The sequence below is a fragment of the Salarias fasciatus genome, chromosome 3 (assembly GCF_902148845.1).
Source record: "Salarias fasciatus chromosome 3, fSalaFa1.1, whole genome shotgun sequence".
In the NCBI taxonomy this organism is placed as follows: Eukaryota; Metazoa; Chordata; class Actinopteri; order Blenniiformes; family Blenniidae; genus Salarias; species Salarias fasciatus.
The window spans coordinates 4,915,768-4,942,952 of record NC_043747.1 but is presented as its reverse complement, the minus strand read 5'-3'; the positions used below and the strand labels follow the sequence as shown (position 1 = coordinate 4,942,952).

Genomic DNA, 27,185 nt, shown 5'->3' with positions numbered 1-27,185 from the left:
CTTAAATTCTCATGAGCTAACTGCTAAAGTCTGCCAGCAAACTGTAGCAATGAAATGGTAAAATAGCACCAATATAGCAGGTAAAGCGGGTCTATTTAATTGTTTTATTGCTTACTGAACATTTACTTTGACATGCAATTGTCTTTATTGTTATTTACTTAGTATTAATATTCATTTCTGGTATCAAGGAGGAGAGCTGTGCTCCGGAATAGTTTTTTACAGAACAATAAGAAAGTTTATCTATCAATAAATTTAACATAATACCAGAAGTAATTTTGTAATATTAGTTTTTTTTTTAGCTAATTCTTAATCTGTGCAAGCTAATTAACAATATATCAGTTGTTACCGTTCAATGTTTGACAGCATAGCATTCACTCATGCTAGCTTAGCAGAAGCTAACGCTGCTGAGTGCTAGCTTTCCCTGGCTAACCAGCTAAAACTAATAGGAAGAGAGTAAAATCTCTATCTAAAATATGACTTCTAAAGATGTAGTAAATAAGCTAAGATGTCTTCTCACTCTATTTTTAACCTCTTGACAGGCCAAAGCCAGCACTTTTTGCTAAAATTTTGCATTAAAAATAGTCCCGAATCTTCAATTGTGCTGTTTTATGTCATTTTCAGATAAGAATCCCTTCAGAAGAGACAGAAACCTCGTCAAAAAGAGGACTATTCCTGACATGTGAGCGGTGGGCGTCCACTCACAAAGCCGGCGCAGTGCTCGCAGAACGTGGGCTTGACGTAGGTGGCCTCGGTGAACGTGTGGATGAAGCCCATCTTGCAGTTGAGCAGCGAGCTGGCCTGGATGAAGTAGTCTATCATCTCCTCCCTGCTGATCTGCCCGTCTCTGCCGGTAAAGACGGAAAGACGTGAGCTCCGCGGGAGACGGGACGTGGGCGGGCTCGGCGCTTCAGCGACTTGGAGCGACTGTGTGGACAAAGTCTGCGGGAGCTCACTGATTCTTGTCCAGTTCGCCAAACTTGCTGAGGTAAGGGAAGTTGTTCCGGATCGCCTCGAACTCGTCCCTGGAGATGTGGCCGTCGCCGTCCGTGTCGAAGTTCTTGAAAACTGACTGTGAGCAAAAAATGTTTCACAAATTTAGAGAAGAATCTTGATAATTGCAGCAAAAATTAGTGAAATACATTGTGATGCCAATCTGCGTAGATGCATTGTGTACGGAATAATGCTGCCCAACTACTGCCTACTAAAGCTGAAGCCACTTTCAACACCAAACAATTGATTAGTCCAGTAACATAGTACAATAAATTCACAGACAAAAAAATTCGATCTCGTCTCCAGCCCCATTAACATAACGTGAAAAGTGAGATTTTGTTTGCATTTTTGTTTCATTAAAGTTTCATTTTTACACGACGACGCATTGAAAAGGATGTGGGTCATGACACTCTGCAGGCAAACGCTATTTTCCAGCTACCCGTGCACGTGCAGGAGAATGATTGACTTCGGCCGTAGCAGCATTTCAGAAAACTTGACACTTCCCCCCGTTTCCATGTAGACGGACTGGGAGCACTTTTGAATAAGTTCCACTTTGAAAGCCATTTTCAAAAAGCTGCGTTTTCGGTTCCTCGGAGCAATGTGGTCGAATAAACAGACCCGCAAGGAAGGTTTTGTTTTTACTTGAAAGCATTGTTGAGAAAACGGGATCTTAACCTGGTTCCTGTTGACATAGGTATAAGAGTTAATAATAATGCTTTCATATCTGGATTTTTTCTTTTTTTATTTTATATTCTCTGCTCACACTATTCTTTCCATGTGTTTGTTTTGTTTTTATACACAAATGATTCTGTTTCATATGTGTGTATCTTTGCGTGACTGCTGCTGAGTTTCTCTCCTGAGAGAAAACCAGGCCTGTCTTGTCTCATCTCTGTTAAAAGCAGAATAGCTGAGCTGTAGCGATGGATTCGCTCATAGTGACAGATCTACCTAATAAAGCGTCCGGCACATCTTGGCCGTTGGATTGACAGACATCTATCGTTCACATTTTCCCAGGAAAGGATTTAAGGTTTAACCAAGTTTTAATCCCTGAAGAACCGTCTAATTAATTTGTTAGAGAAAGAAAAAATGTGGAAAAGCCTCCAAAAGGAGTCAGTGCTGGTTTTCAGCGTCTTTATGATAGTGGGTCATGACGATGTTTCCGATGTCCCGCAGCCTTCACCGGACGTCAGGACACTCACCTCCACCATCTTCTCGATGTGCTTCTTGATGATCGTGGGGTCGGCGTTGGGCTTCACCGACACGGCCCAGTCGTCGATCATGGTGGGTTTGGGGTCCGGAGCGGCGGCGGGGCTGGAGTTCTGCTGCAGCCGGAGAGAAACCACAGAAATGTGAAGGAGGGGAAACAGGAGCGCAGCTGGAAGGTCAGTGGACGAGCGACTCTTCTTACCGCCGGTTTGCGCGGTTCTCTCTGCAGAGACATCTGGTAGATCTCCTCCTCTGTGTGGTACTGGTCCAGAGAGACCTGCAACAGCAAGACCGTGTGAGAAAACCGTGAGGAAATACCACGACAATGATGTACACACTGAGCTTCATGTATCGATGCAACAACACACACCAGTATGGTAGCTAAAAGGTCCACGTTCTGTTCTGTTCAGTTCAGACATGATCATCTCACAATACGTTCACACACACGTTCGTTGATTTAAAAATATTCTGTCTCCTCTTTAAAAGGGTTGCTGCCCTTAATAAAACTGTCTGCATCATATGACAGAGGCAAAGGTTGCAATCGTTCACTCATCACCTGATGTAGTTCAATTCAAAACAATGTCACCTGACTGGCTGCCCGTCACAGTCATAAAGTCTGTATTTAACTGCACTGCTGCACAGTATTCTGACAGTGACTGACATAATTACCCAAAACTTAGGGAAACATTCAGCGATAGGCTTTTTTTAAACGACCATTTCAGTCCTGGATGTCCTCATGAAACGGGCCGAAACACTCCAGGATGAATGTCAACAGCATCAATCTCACAACGGCACAGCCTGGGCGGGGAAAAGTGTTGCTGTCTCCATGGCAACAGGTGTATTTTGGTCAGGTAATCCGTCTGCAGGACTGCAAACGACACGTTTAGTCCAGAATCAATACACAAACCGCTGCTGAGCTATCCGCTCTGCTGACACTTCCAGAGATCGTCCAATCGGAGGAGAGCACAGCGAGCTAGCAACCTTTAATTAAAAATCAGGCGACCTCGAGATATAAAGAGCAGAAATATGAATATGGCCGCTGAGAGGTGAAGACATGAACTCTTTTTCATAACGCCTGAACCATCAGTCGGCGATACACTACAGAAAGCAAGACAACATTTTGCTCTCAAAGCTGGTGTGTTAGAAATGGAACCAAAACGAGGAAGAAGGAGTAAACTGGTGGCAGCGGCTCGCCGGTGCACGCGGTCCTGTTGAGGCCCCGCCCATCTGCTCTTAACGTCCATGTGTCAGATTTCACAGCACACCTTCAGAAACGAGGGACTCATGCCTGAGTAGACAGACAATAAAAACACCGTTTCCCTCTAGAGTTGCGTGACTCCCACTCTGTGTTCTCCTGGGACTTAGTTTAACAGCTGAGACACAGGTAATCGCAATCCAACTTCAAGCATCTGTGTACTCGCCAGTGTGAATGTTGTATTGTCCTCAGTTGTGTGTGGTTTCCGTCTCTCTTGCATGCCTGTGGGCTCCGTGGCTGAGGCAGGGTGTCAACACTACTCACCAGGTTGGGCTTTAAAAAGCTGAAAATGATATATTATTAATGACGATTCGAGAACTAAGCTTATTTCTGTTGTTCTGCAGTAAGATCATATATGAGATAGTGTTGAATTAAGCCAAAACCACTACTTGTATTCGCATATTCTAATTAAAGTGCTTCATTATTTGAGCGAGTTGCCCCCGTATGCACTTGAAGTTACCTTTAAAACCTCAATATTTCTTCAGACCGCGCCGTCTCTCTAACCGAAGCCTCTGAACACTGAGCACTATGGCAACAGGTGAGAGAGCCACATTTATTTTCGCCCACCTGTTAAGACACTACAACCGACGGCCGCAAACAATCATCCGCCGCATCCATTGTTGGCCTGGAATTGCTTTCCTGTGAGCCATTCTCTCACGGTAATTGTGTTTCCTGTCTTTTATTGAGTTGAACTAGTAAATAAGGAAAGACAAAGACCGTGTTTTCCTTGTTTGGGCGCGCTCGTTTGACGCTGCTGACGCTATTTCAGACCGACTGTTGACATGAAGTAACTCACGATGTTCAGGGCTCAAACGTTTTCAAGAAAACTGGTCGCAATTATTGAAAAGAGGGAAAAAAACAGGAGGTAAAACCTGCATATTTGAGCCTTCCTCTTTTCCTTATTTTGTCAGATTTATTGACTTTCCTTCCGTCTTATCGCTGCTAGATTCACTCATGCTGGATCAGCGCCAATAAGCACAGGCATAAGGTAATTGGTTATTGACTCTGTCCAGCAAACCTGCTCTGTGCGCCTTTGCTCCACAACCTGAAGCTGTCAAGATTTCTTCGCAGAAAACGAAAGAACAAAAAAAAGGAAACGAAAGTCGGACGGCAGCTGCAATCTCACACCAGCACCTGAAACTCAGAGGCAGAAATTGATCACCTGGGATTGTTTGAACAACTCGGAAGCCTTCCGCCTCAAATTCAGGAAATTCGTCTCACTGTCAGCCAAAAAAATGCTAAAACACAATGTTACTAAAACATGGAAGACAAGGGGTGTCAAACGTGAAGCCCGTGGGCCCAAGAGTGGCCCGCCAGAGAGTCCAATCCGGCCCGCAGGATGGAAGTTGATAAATTACATAGTTTGATAAAAAAAAAAAAAAGAACACTGAGAATGGTTCTTAAATCTAAAATTACAGGAAAAGGTTTTATTTATCCAAAAAGAGGTGCAACTGTTAGCGTGCCAAAGGAACAATCAGGGAGCTTTTAGAACACGAGTCAACATTTTAATTGAGAATAATTATTCCAAAAGTAATTCTTCAACCTGCTCCAACCCATTTGCACAAGTATGCACGCCAAATACTGTTTATCATGGAGTGGTTGGTAGCTTTCAGCCACAAAATGATAATTTACTGTTAATGAATCGCATTGGTCCCAACTGTCAGTGGCTTAAAAAGTTCATATCACATCCTGGCATGCACGTATTCACACACTCACTGCTTCTCACATCGATTAATTACTGTAACTTAACTTTGTTCTTTCAGTGCTCAACAGATCTGGATGCAGCAGCTCCCCTCACAGTCATTTCTCTGGTCTTTGCTCGTTTCAGCCGTTCTATGCTGTGTTTCATGGCTGACCAGTGTTTGTTGATGATTTTCATTCGTGCTCCACCACAGTATTGCACAAGACGCAAAAAGAGTATCGCTCCGCTGTCGTGAAGAACATTAGGAAACTGTTTTTCACGGTATTTAGCAGTCATTTTTGTTGGCAAATCTCATGTCAAAAGAAAACACCTTTACTAACATTGTTATTTATTACAATTTAACAAAATATAACGCAATGGTTACAATCCCTGGTATATGTCATCAGTTATTTATGTTTTATAAAGCTATTTGCTGGTCTTGTCCACTTGAGATCAAATCGCTCCGAAAGTGGCGGCTCAGGTAAAATGACTTTAACACATCCAAACTCCATGCAGTTATTCACCCAAACTCAGTCTCAAACTGGGGCTATATTCAGTGTGAAGTGACAGGATGAACCACTCCGCCACTATGTGACACACGTGGTCGGTAGCCTTGGCAAAGTTGCACCTTCACACAATTACAAGCAGTAGCTGCATAAATAGGCTGTAGAAGGTAAAGAAAGGGCTTTTTACAACATAGAGATGCAGCTTTTAACATGCACAGGCACTTGCACAGGCACGTGCTGCAGCTTATTGACTGAAAAGTGCTTTCTAAATGATCAATTGATTGATTTCTGCAGAGGTTGCCACCGTCATGACTGTAACTATTACATAAGAGCACTATTATCAGTTCCAAAAACACAGATTTTAACACGGATTTTAATGTTCCTCTTTGTTTCTTTGCAGTTTAAGTTAAATACTTGAGAAAACACCGGACAAATGAGTAAATTTGAGTGATTTATTGTTGAAGGCTTTACTAAACCTGGTGATATTTACATGGAGTCTGCGGGTCTCGCTCTGCGGGTCGTTTCAGAGGTGAAGCGAGCCGACAGGCTGAGCTCCACACTCTGCAGTGGGAGAAAGGAACAGTCAAAAGGTTCCGGTGCAGGTTAATAATTTAAAGTTCAGCGGTGAGGACTCTTTGTTCTGGATGAGAGTATCATTATTGTGGCAATAGAAAACATTTAAAAAAAAAAAAAAACACTCTTTGGGTGCTTTGAGTGTAAATGGAAAAGGGCTCTCACCCTTTTTCATGCATAAAGTTCAATTTGCTCCTCATTTGGAGCGCAGCGCTTGGAAATGATTGCATAAATTACTCTGTTCTCACAACAGAAACAGTCCACTCCAGTCTAAAAGTAGTTGTTCATTTGAGTGAGTTTTCATAATTCTTTATTGGATCAGACGTGCTCTGAAAACGGCTGCAGATCAGGTGTATCACACGCTGGTTCAGGGGCCACAAACATCATGAAAGCCCCTCCGAGTCAAACCGACATGTTCAACTCACTGTCTGGTGACTTTCTGAAATCATGATTGCAGACACGTTCCATTATAAGCACATGGGACATGAGACAATATTAAATATCAAACGACGTGTCAAAGAAATTTTCACCAAACTTCTGCCGATGTCTCAAATTTTTTAGGTTGCTTAATAACACCTTGAGTGTTCATCTTTATTTCATATGATCAATTCATTTTTCATTAGTTTCTTGAGAATTTTTGTCTCAAGAAAGTGTTTCTACCACTTCATAGATACATAACTTGTCCTACCACACCTAATCCAGTCAAACAACCAACCAGCCAGCCTACCAACCAATCAACCAGCAAACCAACTAACCAACCAACCATCCAACCAACCAGCCAGCCAACCAACCAATCAACCAGCAAACCAACCAACCAACCAACCATCCAACCAACCAGCCAGCCAGCCAACCAGTCAACCAGCCAGCCAGCCAATCAGCCAACCAACCAGCCAGCCAGCCAACCAGCCAACCAACCAGCCAGCCGATCAACCAACCAGCCAGCCAGCCAGCCAACCAGCCAGCCAGTCAGCCAACCAACCAGCCAGCCAGCCAGCCAACCAGCCAGCCAGTCAGCCAACCAACCAGCCAGCCAGCCAACCAGCCAGCCAATCAGCCAACCAGCCAGCCAGCCAGCCAACCAGCCAGCCAGCCAGTCAGCCAACCAACCAGCCAGCCAGCCAACCAGCCAGCCAACCAGCCAACCAACCAGCCAGCCAACCAGCCAACCAGCCAGCCAACCAGCCAACCAACCAACCAACCAGCCAGCCAACCAGCCAGCCAACCAGCCAACCAACCAACCAACCAACCAGCCAACCAACCAGCCAGCCAGTCAGCCAACCAACCAGCCAGCCAACCAACCAGCCAACCAAGCAGCCAGCCAACCACCCAACCAGCCAACCAGCCAGCCAACCAGCCAACCAGCTAGCCAACCAGCCAACCAGCCAGCCAACCACCCAACCAGCCAACCAACCAGCCAACCAACCAGCCAGCCAACCAGCCAGCCAACCAGCCAACCAACCAACCAGCCAGCCAACCAGCCAGCCAACCAGCCAACCAACCAGCCAGCCAACCAGCCAACCAACCAGCCAGCCAACCAGCCAACCAACCAGCCAGCCAACCAACCAACCAACCAACCAACCAGCCAACCAACCAGCCAGCCAACCAGCCAGCCAACCAGCCAGCCAACCAGCCAACCAACCAACCAGCCAACCAGCCAACCAGCCAGCCAGTCAGCCAAGCAACCCCACAACCAGTCAGCCAACCAACCAACAGACAAACAATCCAGCCAGTCAATCAAACAACCAACCAAACCAACCAACCAGCCAGTTAATCAGCCAGGCAACCATGCAATCATCCAATAAGACAATAGGCAGATAGTGTCAGGGTTTTCCTTCCTAGCAACATTTTCCACTTCATCTTAACAGACCTGGAGCGAATCCTTTGCCACCTGAGAGATCTATATTCCCCAGCATGCCCTGCCCCGGCCTCAAGGCCTCTCTGATTTAGTCCTTTTCACTACCGGGGCTTAGTTGATAGAGCAGGACATTTTTCAATCCGAAGATTACAGATCTTATCCCTCATCTCCCTGTGTCCATATGCTGGCATGGCCTTCGGTTTGATGCTGGTATGTGAATGGGTGTATAATAAATAATAATACAAAGTGCTTTGAAAATTGGCCAAACAGTGAAATAGTGCTATATAATTGAAATCTTAATCCAGGGCCTTACTACCTCAAGGTTAGTCAGAAAACAAACTCTTCACCATTACCTCACACTTAACTACAACAGCTTATCTGTGACTGCACACATTCTGGACGGGAAAAAAAAAAAAATCTATAAATCCTATGCCAGCGAGTGAAGTCAAACCGACTTAATGATTTTCTGCTCTGTTCCTCGTATTTCTATCGGATGATCAGAAACAGATTTCTAACATGTATGAGTTCAAATTGATATTCTGGATGAGTGACCCCTCCAGGCCGAGGCTTTGAGCTCAAAGGTTCATGTTTTGAATCATTCGGTGACTTCTTTTTTCTGGCTCTTGTCTGAACGCAGATTTTTCTCCCATTTGGCCGCGACAGTCTCTTTGACCGCGAGCCAGTCAAATCACAGCGGAAGAAAGTGCATCAAACAGGCAGCCTGTTACACTGGCTGGACACAAAGTGCTTTTCCATAAACCAATCGCTTCCTTCTCCTTCATCTCCATCCGAGTGATCAACAGAACTTTCGAATTAAAACATTTTTCTTTGAACTCACTGTGAGCAGGTTGAGCAGGTCCGTGTTGGCGTCCACGTTGGGGGGCGTGCTCTGGACGAGCGCCAGCTCTTGCAGGATGGCGTACAGCTGCTGCGTCTTGGCCAGGTTCACCCGCGTCCTCTCTTTGTCGGCCCAGTCCGGCAGCGCCACGTGCACGGCGATCAGGTCCTTCAGGTGCACGCCGAGGATGGGGAACCGGAAGCCCGAGCACTCGGAGAAGCGCTTGCGGTACTGGCTGTAGTTCCCGCAGGACGTCACCAGCTCGATCAGGCTGTTGAAGACCTGAAGATGGACAAATCGAGCAGGAAGGAAGTCACTGAAGGAGGCAGAGGGTGGACATGGGAGTTGGCAGCTGGCCTCAGGAGACTAAAGGAATCTAAAACATTCTGTGAATCGTTGCTCCAGATGGACTTACATAACTGTAAAGAGACAGTAACTCCCCCAAACCGATGCCTTCAACTCTGCGGCTCAAACTGAGAGCTTTAAAAGAGGCAGTGTGTAGGTGTAATGGGCACGGACTAGAGGCTTGGCAGGACCGACGGAGGAGATCTGGATCCCTTAACCGAGATTCAACACAACTTTCTCAGCAGAGTGCATCAGCGAGGCGAGATGCAGGGAAACGGCAGCGGCCGCCGCACCTTGTTGGTCTCGGCGCTGATGTGGGTTTCCGTGTCTTTGAGACGAGAGATGGAGCTGTTGCTCAGGCCGCCCACCACCGCCATCAGGGTGTTAAAGTTCTGCAGCTGAAGCAGCTTCTGTCGACGGGAGAGGAGAGAGAGAAACGAGGGGTCAGGGTGGACGTTGCAGAAAGTTCGCCAAAGTGTGAGTCACGGCCCAAAACGAGTGATGACCAGGAGAAACAGAGGTGCAAAGATAAAGGTTTACATGAATAATAAACAAATAAGAAGGGAAAGTGGCAAACTTTCAGAGTGGGCATGAAAAGTCACATAATGGTGTGAAGTGCTGTGTGTCGAGCTCGGGCTGACTCTTTGTGAATGGCTCTCAGCAGGGCTCCACGCTGCCCTTCAGCCTGCTGGCTTCTCGCTGGAGATCGATGGGGTCGCAGCTGCGTGGGAGGCCTGCCAGAGGGGATCATCTGATTCAGCTCAAACACCCTTTCCAATCAATCCGCAAAGCGGAGTGGAAGGCAGCTGCTGTTTGCAGAGTGTAGCTTTGCTTCCATGTCAGCGCGATAAATCAGGTACAAGAGTTTAAAACGTGTGTGTGTGTGTGTGTGTGTGTGTGTGTGATCGGACGAGGTGATGGCACTGAGTTGTGCACACTTTTCACAGAGAACAGAACAAACGGACCGGAAGTGAGCTTTGTGATCGGAAAGAAGGATCCATGTTTTCATTTTTTGAATTATTAAGTCTGCTCAGTCAAGGGAGAGAAAAAAAAATGTAAAAAAATAAAAGGGGTAAATGAACATGAGTCATCTGCAGCGCGCTCCCAATAGGTAGCTGAAATGGAACACGACCGGCGCACCCTGAGGGAGGCTTTAGGAAATGTCAAGTACATTAAGACCACCCCTCTGCGCCGCCTCTGAATGCATCTGAAATCAGCGTGAGGGTAATTTCTGTCCCTGCGTGCGCCTCCAACCGTCAGAAGGCGAGGCGCTTTAAATGAGCACAGAATTAATGCGGGTGTTGATGAGCTTCCTTATATGCAGGCGCCGAAATGACTTTCTGTAATGTGAACTGCGCCAGGAAGCGGGCGAGGGAGCGATTGTCATTATCAAAACAGAGCACGAGCCGCATCCCCGGGGCAGGGGGGGCAAACTGAGGTGAGCCGGACTCCAAACTGTGAGCAGGTTGGTCGAGCCAGAAGCCGAATGTGTTGCAGAACTGATCAACGGGCGGAGCTTTAGAAACAGCTCTTTGCATTCGATCCTCCTGAAGTGAGTGAGCGTGATTACTGCTGATCTCTGCTCTCTTCCAGTTATTTCCGTCGTGCCTCCATTACCTTGTGGCTCCGGCACTCAGCTCTGAAGCAACGCTTAATTACAGGTCAGGTCAGGGTTTGCAGCAGCAGGTTGAGTTCAGTGCAGAATTGATTCAGAAGGACGAGCGAGTAGTGGGTCACGGTGGTTTATATCTATTTCATGGCACAGCTGCACCGATCAATGATAAGACATAAAGCTCAGTGTGCAGAGATACGATCCTCCGGACCGATCGGCTTTTCATAACCCGCAAATCATTTCTATTGAAGCTCTTTATTAACGACCTTCTTACTCCTGTTGTATTGTATTAGCAGAAAGGTGTCTGTACTTTCCGTTGTCATGCTGTGTGCATGCTGCTTTTCTTTAGCAGGACCGAACAGCAGCTTTAAATAAGACAACTGGATTTGAAGAAAACCAAAGTTGGGCCCAAGGATAATTAGCCACGTCGGTTCCGTGTTCAGGGACGAGTTCTCTGGATTACACTGCTCTGCAGGTTTGGTTGGTGCAGAATGTAAAATGTCACTGAAAACAGGATACACTGACTTGTCATTCTGTTAAACATTTATTAATCCTCTTAGGAAACTCCCTTTTCTCTGCACTGGCCCATCTTTATTGGAGAGGTGAAACCACATGATGGCGCTCCGGGGAGCTAAGGGAGGTCAGAGGTCATGCTCAGGGAGCCACAAGGGCGGCCCATCAACCGTGGGATTCAAACCCGCAAACTCCCAGTCCCAGGTCCGCTTCTTCAACCTCGAGGCCTCCGGGGTTACGTTACTTTGTGGAAAACTCCCTAAACGCTCCTTCGTTGCTGCCATCAGGATCTAAAGGGCTTTAAAATAAAAACCCCTTTATGGAGTTGTGGCTTTATTTGGAGAAATAAAATCAATTTTAATGACGTTCTTATGCATCAGGAGTGTGGTTGGACTGCTGGTTTGTGATCTTTGGTAAATGCTAATGTCAGAGTGATAACAGTCACAGAGACGAAGCTAACGGTGTGATATTTCACGGATCCTGGCTTGTGCGAGTTCTCCGTGTTCACCTCTTCACCCTACAGTGTCAGCGTGCTAAAATGTGATAATTATAATTGAATACAGGGTGAGGTGTAGCCTAATGGGAATGGCGTTCGGTTTCAAAGAATCCGTGAGCCTGAGACGACCTGAAACACGGCGGCTCCGACGGAAAAGTCAGGAGATCAGCTCCGTTATTAAACAGAACCTGAGGCGAAAACGAATATCTGTAGCAAATGTCACAACAATCCATCAAGGCGCCGGGCAGAAATTTCAGTCAAAAACCAGGAAGGTCATTGTTTTGCCACTAGTGCAAATGCCAGGGAGGCAATTTAAAATTCACCCAGGGTCCAGGAAAAGTTGCGGCCTGAGCAGTCGACCATCGCGCTGTGCGGTGATGGCATTTTGAGGGGTGGGGGTGGGGGTGGGGGGGGCGAGAGGCAGAGATAGGGAAGCAGAAGGAGGTCATTCTCATTCTCTCTGCAGAGCTGCTCGCTATCGGCATCGGCCCTCACCTCCGCCGCGTCACAGCGACATGAAACGCTGGAACCAGTCCAAGCGCCGAGCGTCAGCGAGTGTGAAACAGTCCGGGGAGCTGTGAGGAGTGGGTGGGGGGAAGCCCCCCCCCCCCCGAAAAGAGCCCCACTGGGGCGTCACAGACTGAGAAACCGGCTGAATAAATTACAAAGTGTGTTTTCTGAAGGACAAGATAAAATAAACATGGCCGCGTGCGACGTCTCACAGCAAGTCCAGAGCGTACCTGCGATCAGTAATGAGGAAGCTCTGGGTTGTGGGCTATTAAGATTATAAAAAAAAAAAAAAAAAAATCCTTCCTCTGGCTTTCTGCAGCTGACTGAAGCTCCCGCTCCGCCGTGGAGACGAGTGCTCGGAAAAACTCCGACCATCTGGCACACTGAAGCAAACGATAACATCAAGCTGAAAGCAAATCAATTACCGCGGAGCCCAGGACGCCGTTTAAAGGGATGCTTTTGCAGTGGAGGCATGACAGCCGGCAGACGGATGCCTTATAAGGCGGCGGGCTGGCAGCGGTGTGGAGGAATTTGTGGAAGATGAGCTTGAGATTAGGATTAGAAGCATGCAGAAAAATGGTGTCTGGATTAACTTTTAGAAAAGTGATTTAATGTCTTAGATGAGCTTGGAAATGATTAGTGGCAACGCTGTTGTAGAGCTGCTGTCTCTCAGCATGAGTTTGGCGGTGGAATTAAATTCACTCAGTTTGCATAATGTGGCATCATGAGATGGCGGCCATATTGGATTACACAGCTGGAACATATAGCTACTGGGGCTGGGCACACGTTAACGCACTGCTTCCATAACGCCGACAAACATTTTATCAGGCGTTAACCACCCCCCCCCCCCCCCCCCCACACACACCACCACACACACCACACACACACACACACCGAGTTCCAGCTGAGTGTCAAAAACGCACACAGACCACAGCGCTTTTAGCGGTGAAATACGGTCCATTCCTCATTATTTGCCATATTGAACTCAGTCGAATTATCAGAAAAATCACGAGGGAAAGGCTGGTATAAGGCAAAAAACTGAAATCAGGAGCGCAAATATGACAAAAATGAAAGTGAAACTTAAATCTAGTGTTTGCCGGCTCCACGTTTCCGCCCGCTGGGCAGTCTTCAGGCGCTGAAAACGCAAAATAAAGTAAATTTCCCTTCAACTCACAATCTGGCTTGATAAAGGTACGTGTGAGGCACAATTCGGCGTGACTGAATTCATCCTGTCTTCTCTGTCTGAGGGTCGGCGATAGAATGAAGTTTGAGGAAGTGTATGTGCGCTCATTGCAAACTTCCATTTTTCATCTGCTCTGCTGTTGGTGGTGTGTGTGTGTGTGTGTGTGTGTGTCGGGGGGGCGCAATCCTGGTAAAGACCTGGTATTTTAAGCTATTATGAATCATATTTGATAAATTGGAAAATTATTATTGGAAAATTATGCTTCTTTCAGAATTCTTGCAAAAAGAAAAGAAAATCCCTGTCCCTGGCTGGAGGCAGGGTGATCATTACTTTTGAATTCATTTTAGTATTTTCCGCATAATGCGATTAATCGCAATTAATCGCAGAAACATTATGTGATTAATTGCAATTAAGAAATTTAATCGTTGCCCAGCACTAATAGCGACAGATGCTATATGGCTAAAGTACCGAGTACCTCCATTTTTCTCACGATTCAAAGCGTACTGAGCGTGTTTTGTGTAAGTCACGGCAGTGAACCGACCAGCGGACCGACCTGAGCCACTCTGATGAAGTGGGAGATGACGGCGGCCCGCTGCGGGGCGGTGGGCTTGCTCAGCACCATGAGCTGGATCCACTGGGAGACGCTGTTGAAGAGCGTGATGAAGCGCTCCAGGATGGGGTTGTCCACCGTGCAGCCGTGCATCACGAAGCTGTGGTAGTCCTGGAACTGGACAGGGAGACAGGCCAACTGTCATCCAACTATGAATCCATCCATACATCTATAACGCTGCAGCCTCAGGTTCAGGCGTGAAAAAGCTGATTTTGCACGCCGGCGGACCGGCGCACTGACCAGGATCTTGCAGAAGGACTTGTACTCCAGGTAGGTGAGGTGCTCGGCCAGCTCGCAGGAGTCCAGGTGGTCGAACAGCAGCGACATTTTCCTCTTCTTGGACACGGACGGCACCCGCTGGGTAACCTGCCGCTTCCATTTGTAGGACGGCCTATAGAGGGCGAGAAGGCAGTTCCCTCTTCATACGAGCCACAAAAGATCGTGTGAGGAACCGAGAGGGGCGTTCACAGTGGGAAATCAATGAAAGGAACCTCATTACATACAGTCCCACGATTCCTGCCAAACCCATAATGTGAAGGCTGACCGACGCTCAGCTGGACAAAGGCCTCCTCTGATGGGACACTAAAGGGAATTTCAAGTTCCCACTGCAGTGGATTTTATGGGAAAAGGGGAGTCGCTGACCCCCGCATAGCAAGGCAGCTTCCCAGAAAAGGCCGAGCAGAGACAAACAAGAGGCAGACGCCGCCGGCTCTCCACTCACACGCTGGACAGGTCAATGAGCTGGCTCTGCCGCTCGTTGCCCTCCGTGGTCAGGAGGTCTTTATAGTCTTTGATCTGGTCCACCAGCTCCGGGTTCAGATTGAACTCCGCAGGGAACTCAGAAATCCAGTACCTGGGAGAGAGAGACCAAAGGCAGAGAGGAGAGAGAGAGAGATGACAGGTAATCAGATAAAGGGAGGCAAAGTTATTTGCAGGCTGCACCATTCTAAACACTACATACCGCATTTATCTCTTTTACATCAACTGGAATGTGTCAAACACGCAGCAGGACCAACAATTTTTCTTCTTTTATCCAGTATTCATAATATTTGGAGACTTCACCCAAAGTTATCCAAATTTTTGCTCCAATAAATCAGATCAAAACCAGATCCAAAGGGATTTGTGCAATCAAATAAACAGCGAGCCAGCAAAAAAACCAAGCTTCACTGTGCACTGACAATGGGAGTTAATCTGGAATAATACCTGGAAGCATGTCAAACAACAACAGACCAGGAGGAGTCGGAGGAACCGGAATCAGAGCGTGAGTTTGGAGTTTTCAAAGCACGCATGCTGAAGGCTGAATTAGTCCTGTGTTTTTTAACTTTTTTCTTAATAAAAACCTTCTAAATGTGAACTTATTTGCTGTGCAGAACCTAAAATTTTGGAATTGTCTGTTCTTCTTCTACTGCTCCCAATCAGATCCAACGTGGCTCCTGAAGTGACCTTCATCGGAGTGTGTGATGTCAAGGAAAATCAAATTCCAACACAATAAAAATAGAGGATGGGTGGGAAAAGAGTGATGTTGAACTGGAAGTAGGACAGACTCCACGGTTATTACTTGATGAGGTGACATATCCTTAACCGGCGCTCGGCGGTGCAGCTCTCATCCTGAGACCTGATCCACGAGTCAAGGTGCAACCTGGCAGCGAGTTTTTTAATCGAAATGTTCCTTTACCTCAGCAGAAGACGTACACAAAGCATTTCTTTAGTGAAACAAAAAAAAATAAACTGATTCAAAGGATACTTGAGCACCAGCTTCTTGGCCAGTTCTGTTGACGGGACGTACCAGGGGTGCATCATCAGGAACATGCTGACCAAGGTGGGATCCTTCACGGCGCCCTTCTCATCTGTGGAGAGCAGAACAGACGTCAGCACTTCTGAACCCACGAGAGGAGGAGGCGAGGAGTGAGAGGACCAACCGAAGGCCTGGATGCTGGCCTCCACCAGCGCGTCCACCGTGGCCGACTGCTCCGACAAGATAGACTCCATCGCTGCTGTGTGCTCGGTTCGCGCCTCTCACTGGAAACAGAAAGCACAGCTCGGCTCAGAGAGAGCAGAGGGCGGCCCCGGCGCCGTGTTTTCCTCAGATCTGTCCATCACTGTCAGCCGCCGCCTGCATGACGGCTCACTTTGACCCCCCCCCCCCCCCCCCCCCCCCCCCCCCCCAAAAAAAAAATAAAATAAACAGAGATGTCAGGGTGAGATGAGAATCATTCCTCCTGAAGAAGCACGTTTAATGCAGCTGTCACACACATTTTACTTCAGGGCCACAGACAGCTCAATTCCGTCCTCAGTGGGTTCGGATCGGTAAAACAGCGCCATAAAAACCTTCAAATTTAAATGTTAACCTTTGTTTTTATTGTTTGCTGCAGAGTATACGTGATGAAAATGTCTGAAAATTACTACAGTCTCAATATAATGAAACCGTTTGGTGCAAAATACAGTGACATGTCAAAAAAAACAAAAACTCCTGCCACTGTTTACAAACAGCATGGTTGTGAGGATAGTTTGCATTGTTGCAATGGGCCAGATTGAAGCCCCCTCTTTGCCAGCTTTGGCCCACGGGCCTTATGTTTGACACCCCTTTGTTGGAATCTTAATATGAAATCTGATAACCAAGATCCTTTTTAACAACAGAAAGTGCAAAGATTCACATTTATTGTGCAATAAAGGACGAGGAAATGTCATCCTGATTGAGAGGAGCTGTAAAGAAATCTTTGCAGTAAAAATATAATAAAAAAAAAAAAGACAATTCTTCCCCAAGCAGTCGAGTTATTTATTCTTATATTATTTAATTCTAAGCTCTTGTCAAGTTAAGTTAAAAGCATCTGGTCCGAAACACTAATTTTGAATGTAATAAAATAAATATTGACTTATTTTCAGTTCTGATCGGTGGGAAAACAGTTGAAGCACGTTCAGTCACACCCAAGAGAAAGACAAAGCGCGGAGATAAGAATCGCTCACGCAGTTCGGTTCACAGACGCCTCATTTAGATTCACACTTCATAAGCATGAACTTTACAGCGAGGCGCGGTAAACACCCGGCGCCCCGGCGCTCGGCTTTAAGGAGAGACTGATAGTAAACCACAAGCCCCATCAGCAGGAAACCGCCATTTATCTCCTCCCGACACGCTTCAGCGCCTCATGTTCACAGCAATGAAGGGATGAGAAATAAACACTTCTGTTTATTAACAACCAGAAAAGACGTGTAATTTCAGTTAAAATGTTCACGACGCTTGAGTGGCGTCATTAGGCCGAACGGCACGGCGACGAGACGCCAGCGCCGCTACAGGACGGCTCCGCCGGCGTCCAGAAGGCTTGTGACGAGTGTGTGTTCGTATCTATTGTTCCTGACACAATGAGGCCTTTCAGCGCACTGTCTCCGCCGCCGCACGGTGGGCGGACACGCTCAATTACAGGCTTCACGGCCAGAGGAGGAATTATAATCCCCGCGAGGAGGACGAGGAGGTGAGATTAATCTTCAAATCTGTGTCGGATGAGATGAAACCGTGCGGCAGGCGACGGGCCGAAACGCTGCGCCGCCGGGTTATAAATAGACATGAAAGTTTCTGAGGCGGGGTGTCCAGGCCGCCACAGGAAGCCGGTTCATGCCAGAGAGCAGCGCCGAGCGCCGAGCTTCAGAGGAACCAGCACCTAAAACCTGCAGCTGCCGCCCCACAACCACGCCTCAAACACAGCTGTGGAGGCAGCTCAGCAAAACCAAGCAAACAGGACACGAAAGTGACTCTATGACCAGGAACTTGTTCATTCTTTGGAAGCTGTCCATCTGTCATTCATCCAATAATCACTTTCAAGACACTAAAACCTTCAACTGACGAAAAACTGTGGAGCAGAATGAGAAATTAAACCACAAAATCCAACATTACAAGACAAAGTACAAGAAGAAGAAGTGAAGGAATCAGCTGATTTGGACGGAGTTGGAAGGAAGCACAAGAACGCAAAAATAAATCCTTCAAATGTGCGTTTTAAAGCTCAGCTCATTCTCTGCAGGTAGTTTAAAACCATACTGATTTATCTGATCATGTTAAGCGCCGCTGCATGTGTCTGACCTCATTTACTCTCTAAGGAAACAGACGCAGCCACTTGTGAAAAGAACAAAACCTTCCAGCTTAGTGTTGCTATTATTAATAGAAACTCATCGAGATCAGACTGAACGAGTTCCTCTTCTGTATTCTGACAGGTTTTTTTTTTTCCCCTGTGTTTACCATAAAAGAGTGTGACAGTGCCGTGTGTGTGTCTGGCTTTAACATCAGGCTGTGTGTGTCCTGGTTATGCTGATACTATCAACACTTCGACCCAGGCACAGATTCTGTCCGCCGCTTTCTAAAAGACTGCTTTATCAGATCCGCTCCTTCTTTTTAATCCATTGTCTGAGTATTTTCTCCTGATCCCGGTTCTGCAGCCGCGAGGCGGCGGATTGATTGTGAAGTGGCGGCGCGCCGGGAGCCGCTTTGGTGTCATCCTGGGTTGCCTGGTGACGGCGGCCCGGGGCCATCGATCAGGCAGATTAGGGGGCGGGATGGGGCGCAGCGGGGATAAAGGGGAGCTGACGGGTGCCTGGTCAATCCTGGAGCCGCAGAGCGGCGCCGCTTTTACCGGCCAATGAAAATGTCACGTCCTCCGGCGAGACGGCCGCTCTGGCTTCATAATCCACAGGTAGAAAACCAGAGAAGCTCGTCACGGTTCACACAGAAACCTGACGTTTCAACCCTCACATAGCAAGCATTTACACTTCGTTACACTGCTTTAGTGGATTTATTGAGAATAAAAGTTGCAAATAATGTTTTATTCCAAGTCCAGCCAGGCTGTTGATGATATGCTGCAATGCATTCTGCACAACTTTCCCTTGCAGTAGACCCTGTTTGCACAAAAAAAACGCTGCTGTGTTCAGTATGAAGCGACCGAATGGACAATAACGAGGAGACGGACACGTCGGTGGAGGAAGTTTACAGTTGCTAAATTGGAATTAGAGCAAATAAATCAGAAAAAAGATTTATCTTTTACTTGTTTTGTACACAAGTTAATGTACAAAACAAAAAGGGAAAAAAAACTGCAGATAAAAGTTGTGGGGAGCCAGCTGAAGAAATATCTGTAGCTACGATAACAGTAGTTCCTAAAGGCTCGGAGCCATTTGGGGGGGTTACAGTGTCTTTAAAGACATTCCCACGAAAAAAAGGTAGAAAAGGTTGTTGATGATCTGCTGCAAAGCATTATGCACGATTTCACATGCAATAGACCCTGTTTGCACAAAAAACAAAAACTGAATCTCTTGAGCTAATTTGAAACACGAACATGAAGCGACTGAATGGAACAAGAACGAGAAGTTTACAGATGCTAAAGTGGAATTATAGCAAATAAATCAGAAAGAAGGATCACAATAGAATATGAGAAATTACACAAGTTAATGCATAAGACAAAAAGACAAAAAGAAAATCAAATCTGGTCTAAAAGTCTGCAAATAAAAGTTGTGGGGAGCCAGCTGAAGAAACATCTCTAGCTACAGTGACAGTACAGGCGGGGGGCTCGGAGCCATTTGGGGGGGTTTCAGTGTCTTTAAAGACATTTTCACAAAACAAATGTAGTAAACTATTGAAAATATTCCAATGCAAAAATGGTAAGACTTAATAATTATAACTTAAATTGGTGTGTTTAATCATAAGTTTTGCAGTTCGCAGTGAATGACACGATGCACGGCACAGGCAGAAGAATTCAAAAAGGATTCTGCAACAAAACGCTTCATATTCATGAAGCGAAATGTGCCGAATCTTCACCGCATTTGCACCGGTATTTAATGGGTCAGGTCTCCGCGTGTGACGGCGGTAACGTGTGAACGTGCGTGTGACGGCGTCAACTCAACCACCAGCGCCAAACCACCAGGAGAAAAATCAACACACACTGAGCTCTATAAAGCAGGCGACACGTCGAGAACAGGTCTGCTGTGATAGAGTTCATCGATGCAGAATTACAAGCAAATTGAGTGTTGAAGTCTTCATGTCTTTTGTTTTTCACCCTGAAATTGACACCACTGACTGATAATAAGACACCGACACACACGCAGGTAATGATATTCATCCTGCTATCGACGTCTCCATAATGGGCTCATCTCTATGCCAGTGAAGGCCTCCATGCTAATGCTCCGTCTCCTCACTGGCGTTGGTTCAGCCTCTGTCCCCTCTGCCTGGCATTTAGGGAAAAACATGTCTGATTGATAGCTTGTTTTTCATTTAATGGATAACAGTGAATAAGCACTCAAACACACACACACACGCTCGGTGTTTTCCTTGTGACTGACACACCTCAGCTTTGTTTGTGTTCTACTTTTCCAGTTTGGGAAGCGTCGGTTATCCGGTGACGTTCCTGCTTTGTTCTGGACTCCAGAGGATGAAGGGATCAAGAGTTCTGGAAAAGGCCTCAGCTCGACTTGAGTAATTCTCCTGACCTTTTCCTCGGCCGCCACCGGCACGCTGAGAAGTGGGGGCAACGTGTACGAGTGAGCAGAGACGGAGATGATCTGGCCAACCATTTAAAAAGGTCTTGGTGAAGCTGTTTCACCAAAAACAAGCAGAACTGCTTAGAAAAGAGATAAAATGGCTAAAATGTCCTTCCTTCCTGTTGCTATAAGAGTCTATAACTCCTCCCTGTAAATAATGTTTGCTGCATTTTGGTTAATTTCATCCATTTTGTGGTTATTTTATTGAGATTAATACATTTTTTTTCTATTCTATTCATGTCAAAATGATCTGGCAAATGCTTTAAAAGGACGAACTCAGTAAACTCAGGAAATGTAATGAAATGTTTATCATCCTAAACTGAATTTGAATCTCCATAAATGCAACATCGGACACAGTTTTCGCATATTTAAAACTTCAGAAGTTGCGTTCGCCTCATTCTGAAGGTTAAACATAAATCTGATCTGGTGGAAAATCACAGATTTATTTGCTTAACTCCTCATCTGGTGTGTAAATAAAACAGAAAAATAAGATGTCTGTGGACTCTGTCTCCACTAATCAGCCTTTCCAATTCAATCAGATGGTTTAGCGACTGGGAACCTGTGTGGATCCATCATTATCCTCTCAGTCTGAAACCCCAGAATATCTTCACAGGTACTGAAGAGTCTGTCTTTGAAAGACACGTCACGTTAAATCAGCTCCCCATTAGAAGAGGCTGCTGCTGCTCAGGTTGTGGCCATGAATATAAAAGCATAAGAATATGGACTTTCTACTTGGTTTTCTTTATAAAAACCAAAAAAAAAGGACCACATTTCCTTTAAACCATATTTCTGTCAGTGACAGTGTATTTTTCACCTCTTATCTCCATCCTGTTCACTGTTACCGTTCAACTTTCCATTTTCCCACAGTTGTCTTTACTCTGGAGTGTAATTCACTCCGTCAGTGCTCCTTTTCCTTTAATCATGTGCCAAAGCCAGAAAGTAGCAGCAGATTCAGAAAAACAAACACGACCTGCCGAAGCCTTTTAAAACTGAGAGAATAGTTTAAAAACTTCAAACGCTGGCAAAAAAATCAAACTTTGCTTGTATATCAAATAAAAGTTTCTGAAAGTGAGAATAAGTTCCGGTGACAGGAGTTAAAGGGCTTTGAAGAGCTCACATTAGACCCAGGAAACGTGTTTGTGGTTGGATTCCTGTTGCTGAGACGACTCGTTCAGGCTGGAGAATCTAGAATCGATTGTGAAACGTCGTCACGCACAGTTCATGCTTTTTAAATACGGGGACTTTCTGCTTATTTTCAAGGTTCAGTTCTAGCAGTCTAAAAATGAGCTTCTATTTGTATCTGAAGGTTTTTCACCTGCTCTGGCCTTGATGACTTTCAAAATAAAAGAACGAAAGCTGAATGTTGGTAATTCAGTGATTTCTAGTCCAATATTTTGAAGCACGCTGCCTTTTTTCAAGTGTGGAAAAGACGAGTTAAACCCCACAGGAGTGAGGAGCAGCCGTCACACATTCTACATGAATTCTCTCTGTTTTCTGTCCTTCGTGCTCAGAGCGAACACCACATCCCTCCCTTCTCTTTTCACGTTGCACACCCGGCTTATCTGCAGCCCGACATCCCTCCGTTTGTAGCAGGAAGTTGTAGCTCGGGTGCTGCACGATGGGACAGATATAGTTCTCCTGGGGGGTGGAGGGCGGGGGGGCGGCGGGGCTGCTGGTGGCAGGCTCTATTTACAGGCTGCGGGGGCACCGGGAGCAGGAAGGGGAACGTTTCCTTTTCCTTGGACACGCAGAATGCCACATCTGCGGGGGGGGCCCCGGCTGCAGACCCAGATTAGCGGCTGCGGCTGCTCCTCGGGGAGGGGGGGGGGGAGAGGAGGGGGGGATAAAGACACTGGGAGGCAGGAAAAGTGTGTTCCAGCTCTGTCGAACACGGACCGATCAGGCTGAAGAAACAAGGAGATAAGGGAGGAAAACACCAACAACTGCAGCTAAGAGTGCAGCATTCCTCACAGAGATTTACAGTTAAAAACGAAAAGAACATAGATCTTAAATTTGATATTTGGGGGGTTTTTTTTGCGAGGATGCAGCGGCTGCCAGAGTCTAAAGTTTTATCACCTTCCTCCAAAATGAAAGAGAAGTCAGGCGTCCTGCTCCACATCTGGCACCATCTCACGTCTCACTGCGCTGCCTTCACATAACAAGTGTCATGTCTCTTTACAGTACACCTCCTCCTGGCCCCCACCCACACACACACACACACACACACACACACACACACACACACACACACACACACACACAGTCAACAATGTGTCCTTGTCAGATTGTTTTCTGAGCTTTGTCTCAAGGCTTCCTGCTCAAACTTCTGCCCTTCTTTACCAGATGTGAAAGTTTGCTCCGCAACAAACACCGGAAGGGTGTGTGTGTGTGTGTGTGTGTGTGTGTGTGTGTGTGTGTGTGCGTGTGTGTGTGAAATGTGGCACACTCTGCACCGCTGACAGTCTCGTGCCGGGTTTGGCCTCCTCCGAATGTGACGAACACGTCACTTTTCCTCCACGTCCATGCGTGGGTCATCTCCTCGGCGCTCGCAGCTTCCTCCCCGAGCGCCGCTCGGCTGAACGACGGACGGTTTTGGTGTCGCAACCTCGTTGCAAAAGAGCAAGTGTGCCTGTTGCAACAGTGCATCTGAGGGGTTCTCCCTCCCAGCCAGCCGTTAATGAACCGGAGTCACGGTCAGGGTTCGTCTTCTGCTGCAATGCTGAAGTCAGGAATCTCACATCCTGTTGTTACACCGAGCGTCGTCTCCACTTCAAAAAAATTTAAAGCAACAGGCCTGATGAGTGTGATCCACCCATTCAAGAATCTGTTGTCTCATGCCTGGATAGTAAAGCGCAATCATTCCTCCAGCAGGGAGTTCAGTACTTTAGTAATTGTTGGAATTGTGATGATATTGTCAAGCTTTAAGCCTGTAACTCCATGAGTTCTGCCCAAAAAAAGAAAAAGAAAAGAAACAGATTGTGGATTCCCCTTTAAATCTCCTAATCAGGCCTCAGGTCAAGCATTATGCAGATGATACACATCCATCACTCACAGCGCTCCCTTACTGGAGGACTGAGTGGACGGGTGTTTCTTATGAATGTGTTCTGAATTCCAGGTCAAATTCAGTCGTGAACAATTACTGCTGCAGGTTAAAACTAACCTTTCCCACCACATATAGCTTAATTTACCCGTAAAGTAGTTTCATAATGAGTTTTTAAATTAAATTTGAATGTTGTTTCTGTCGTGCTGCAGAGTACATGTGATGAAAAATGTGTATATTTTAGCAAAATCACAGGAGAAAATCACTACATTCTCAACCCAAAGTCATTTTTGATGATACTGTCTGGTGCAAAAATATACAGTCAAAAGTTCAAAAGTGTTCTCCTCAACTGCTAGAGCAGCCACTTTCACAAGAAAGTAGCGATCACTGATATCTCAGCTCAGGTCTCACTCTTGTGTCCTCTATTCCTCGGAAGTCTGGCTGGATTGCAGCCACTTGCAGTCCTTCTTCGGCCTGCGGGCCTCATGTTTGACACCCCTGGTCTAAACCCAACATTTTCCCTTCTAATGACCAAACAAATACAACTCTCAGATTAACTCTAAAGACATTTTAGGTTCCAGAATTAACCAAAGAAACATGTCTGGATTGAGAAAGGAAGCTGCTGAAGGCTACAAATACACAGGAAGACCGAGCCACACCTCACCACCACTACAGAAATACAGTGCATGGTGTGAACTCGAGGAAAGAAAGTCTATTTTGAACGTGGTTTTTCACACTTAAAGCCTTAAGAGAAAAGACTCATGCACAGTTTTGACAAGCCTGTCAGTGCAGAAGCTGCATCTCGGTAGCGATGTCGAGTCTTTGTTTTATCGTCGCGGTTTGCATCAGTTTTCTGCAACACAACCTGTAGAATTCAGTGTGTCAATTAACCATAAACCACCACAAACCTGTTGAAGAGTCTAAAAGCTCCTGATGCAAACTGTTGCTAACGGGAGCGAGATATTCAGCGCATGAGTTCGTCACTGCCCGGAGGAATCGCACTCCAATCCTTCATGGAGGAGAGAGCAAGAAAGATGGAGGCGCTCGCAGGAAGACGTCTCCCCAACAACAGCCTCTGGATAGAGATAAGTCTCTCAGCGAAGCCGGAATTTCTTCAATTTGACAAACTGGGGTTGTTTTTTTTTTTTTTTCGAGCGAACATCTGCGGTTTTGCTGCAGAATAAGACACAACATCTGCAGGCTAATTTCTCCCTCGCACAGTGTTTATCTTCCTCACTTCCTCCTGCCTGTCAGAGTGTGCGAGCGGTTTTTACCCAGCAGCCGCGCCGAGCCGCTTCTCTCTGTGAATTCTGGGAGTTTCACACTCGGCTGCCTCTTCGTTACCCCAGTCCAGTTCCTGTTTATGTTCTCCGTATCCCTGAGGAGGACCCCCCCCCCCCCCCCCCCCCCCCCCCCGAAAAACGCCTCAATTTCCTGCATTCATGATACAACGCTAATTATGCTCATTCACATAAAGAAGAAAAAAAAAAGCTTGCAGGCAAACATAATGAAAAAAAAGGTGAAGAGAGGAACTGGTCTGCAGGGCGCCGCCTCAACGCTTCAGCCGCTCTGGTGGAACTGAAACGGGCCCCCACCCTGTAAACCCAGAGCGACCAAACCCCGGCGGAGCGCCATCTTCCAAATCAGTGTCAGTGACGATTCACCAGCTCACCCTCCCACCCGGCGGCGAGATCCAGTTTCACACCGTTCACCTGATTTACTGCTCTGACTCTTCTACCTCCGAACCGGGTTAACTCCGACAGCCAATCCCTGCCCAGCGCAGCGTGTCCAGATCTGAGAGCGTCTCTGTGGCTCCTCTGTGCAGAGACGTCCGTTTTACGGTCGCATTCCTCATCGTCACAATTCCCGAAACGCTGTCGTCCCTCCAAGTCGGTGGGAGTCGAATGGCACCGGATTCCAGCTCTGCCCACTCGGCACGCTCCACCATCTCTTCTGTGGCGCTTTAATGAGCTTCAGAGCCACTCTGTTTGATTTAAAGAGCGCTATTAGCAGCAAAAAGAGGCTATTATTTAACCCTACATGCATAAACTTCTAATTATAACAGCATCTGACTAAAAACTAACCCTAACCTAACCCTCGTCCAGGAGGCCTTCTCTGTGCGACGTCGGCCTCATCGCCGTGTGATTTACCTCCCGTCTGCTTCTCTTCATGGGCCTGCAGCGTCTAAACACGGCCTTCATCTCCATTAAAAGTTCCTCTAAACAGACGACTGGCAGGCAGGCGGGCTGAGCGGAGGGAATGCGAGGCTAATGAACGGACGAGCTTCTGAACAGGCAGAGTGCAGCGGACCGCTCGTCCCGGCCGTGGCCTCCATCCAGCGCACGTGTCTCTGGCTGCTCCCTGTGATTATTCGCTTTCGCTGCCTGATTCGGCGTCGCTGTCACCCTCTTCCCCGCGCTCCTGTTTAGTCTTAGTTCGGCCTCAGCCTCCGTCACAATGCAGCCAATCACGGCCCGCTCCTCCGATGAGAGGAGCTGCAGGTGGAGGTGGAGGAGGCGACCGGAGCGGCCGCTCAGGAGGCCGGGAGTAATTGCACTGCGGCAGCAGGGGGAGAGACGGCCAGAGCAAGACAATGCAGAGGTTTTTTCTTTTTTTTTTTTTAATCTCTTCTACTCGCAGTTTCCACCATTCTCCAGCCGCTTTAATCCTTGAAATCCCATCTATTCAGAGCCCGAGCGTCTCTCCGTTGAAGCACCACTTCAGAGGGATCACAGAGGCCACGCATGGCTCTGGAGAGCCGGACCGTCAAATGAGAATTTCAACTATTTGTCTTATTGATAGCGAGCTGTTGCGCCGACGGGACTGACGCTCAGCAGCAGCTGCCACGGCCAAATCGGAGGACGGCGAGGCGACGTCTGCTTCCCGTTAGCAGCAACAGAAACGCCCCGTTTACACGACAACGGTTTGACAACGATTCGCATGAAAACACGGAGTCGTGACACTCTGGGGGAAATCACTGTTGCTTTTGTCCATCTACTCATGTGCAGAAGAACTGTTTACGACAGCCGTGGGGAACATGCACAGTTGTGTTTTCCTTCGTTTCCATGGAGACGGAGTCGAGCGTTTTCAAAAAGTTCCACTTTGGGAACAATTGCCCCCCAAAAAATTGCATTTTCAGTGACTTCAAGCACCGTCGTCGTGTAAACGGACACCGAAAACCCGACCAAAGTTTAGTGTCTTCACTTGAAACAGTCATTTCTGAGGGTGATATGTGGAAGAGAGTTTCAAGTTGGTCACCTGTCTGCAGAACATGGAGAAGGAAAAATGCATCCTGTGGCCGGAATCAAAGCCAACCTTTCAAATCAAAAGCTGCCAATGGTTTCAAATTGAGTTTCAAAATCAAAAGCCCTCTTTGACCAGATTCGTTTGAACCCAAACAGACTCTTCTATTCAGTCATAAAAGTCCATGTCAGTAGTTTTAGAGTTGAGGGTGCACCGTGC

General features: G+C 46.9%; 1 protein-coding gene across 3 annotated transcripts in view; it reads right to left on the bottom strand.

Annotated features, from left to right (window-relative positions):
- Window positions 1-27,185, bottom strand: part of LOC115383963 (RAS guanyl-releasing protein 2) — a 40,272-nt gene that overhangs the window by 11,173 nt on the left and 1,914 nt on the right. For 2 of the 3 annotated variants that reach the window (XM_030086206.1, XM_030086198.1), the window contains exons 2-13: window positions 16,093-16,192; window positions 15,918-16,020; window positions 15,732-15,788; window positions 14,895-15,026; window positions 14,414-14,564; window positions 14,117-14,290; window positions 9,543-9,659; window positions 8,905-9,186; window positions 2,399-2,473; window positions 2,190-2,312; window positions 954-1,069; window positions 703-844 (exon numbers count right to left, since the gene is read on the bottom strand). In XM_030086206.1, the coding sequence (XP_029942066.1) occupies window positions 703-844; window positions 954-1,069; window positions 2,190-2,312; window positions 2,399-2,473; window positions 8,905-9,186; window positions 9,543-9,659; window positions 14,117-14,290; window positions 14,414-14,564; window positions 14,895-15,026; window positions 15,732-15,788; window positions 15,918-16,020; window positions 16,093-16,162 (1,542 nt within the window). In that variant the 5' untranslated portion in view covers window positions 16,163-16,192. The remainder of the gene's footprint in view (window positions 1-702; window positions 845-953; window positions 1,070-2,189; window positions 2,313-2,398; window positions 2,474-8,904; window positions 9,187-9,542; window positions 9,660-14,116; window positions 14,291-14,413; window positions 14,565-14,894; window positions 15,027-15,731; window positions 15,789-15,917; window positions 16,021-16,092; window positions 16,193-27,185) is intronic. The other variant, XM_030086215.1, reaches the window with a different exon arrangement.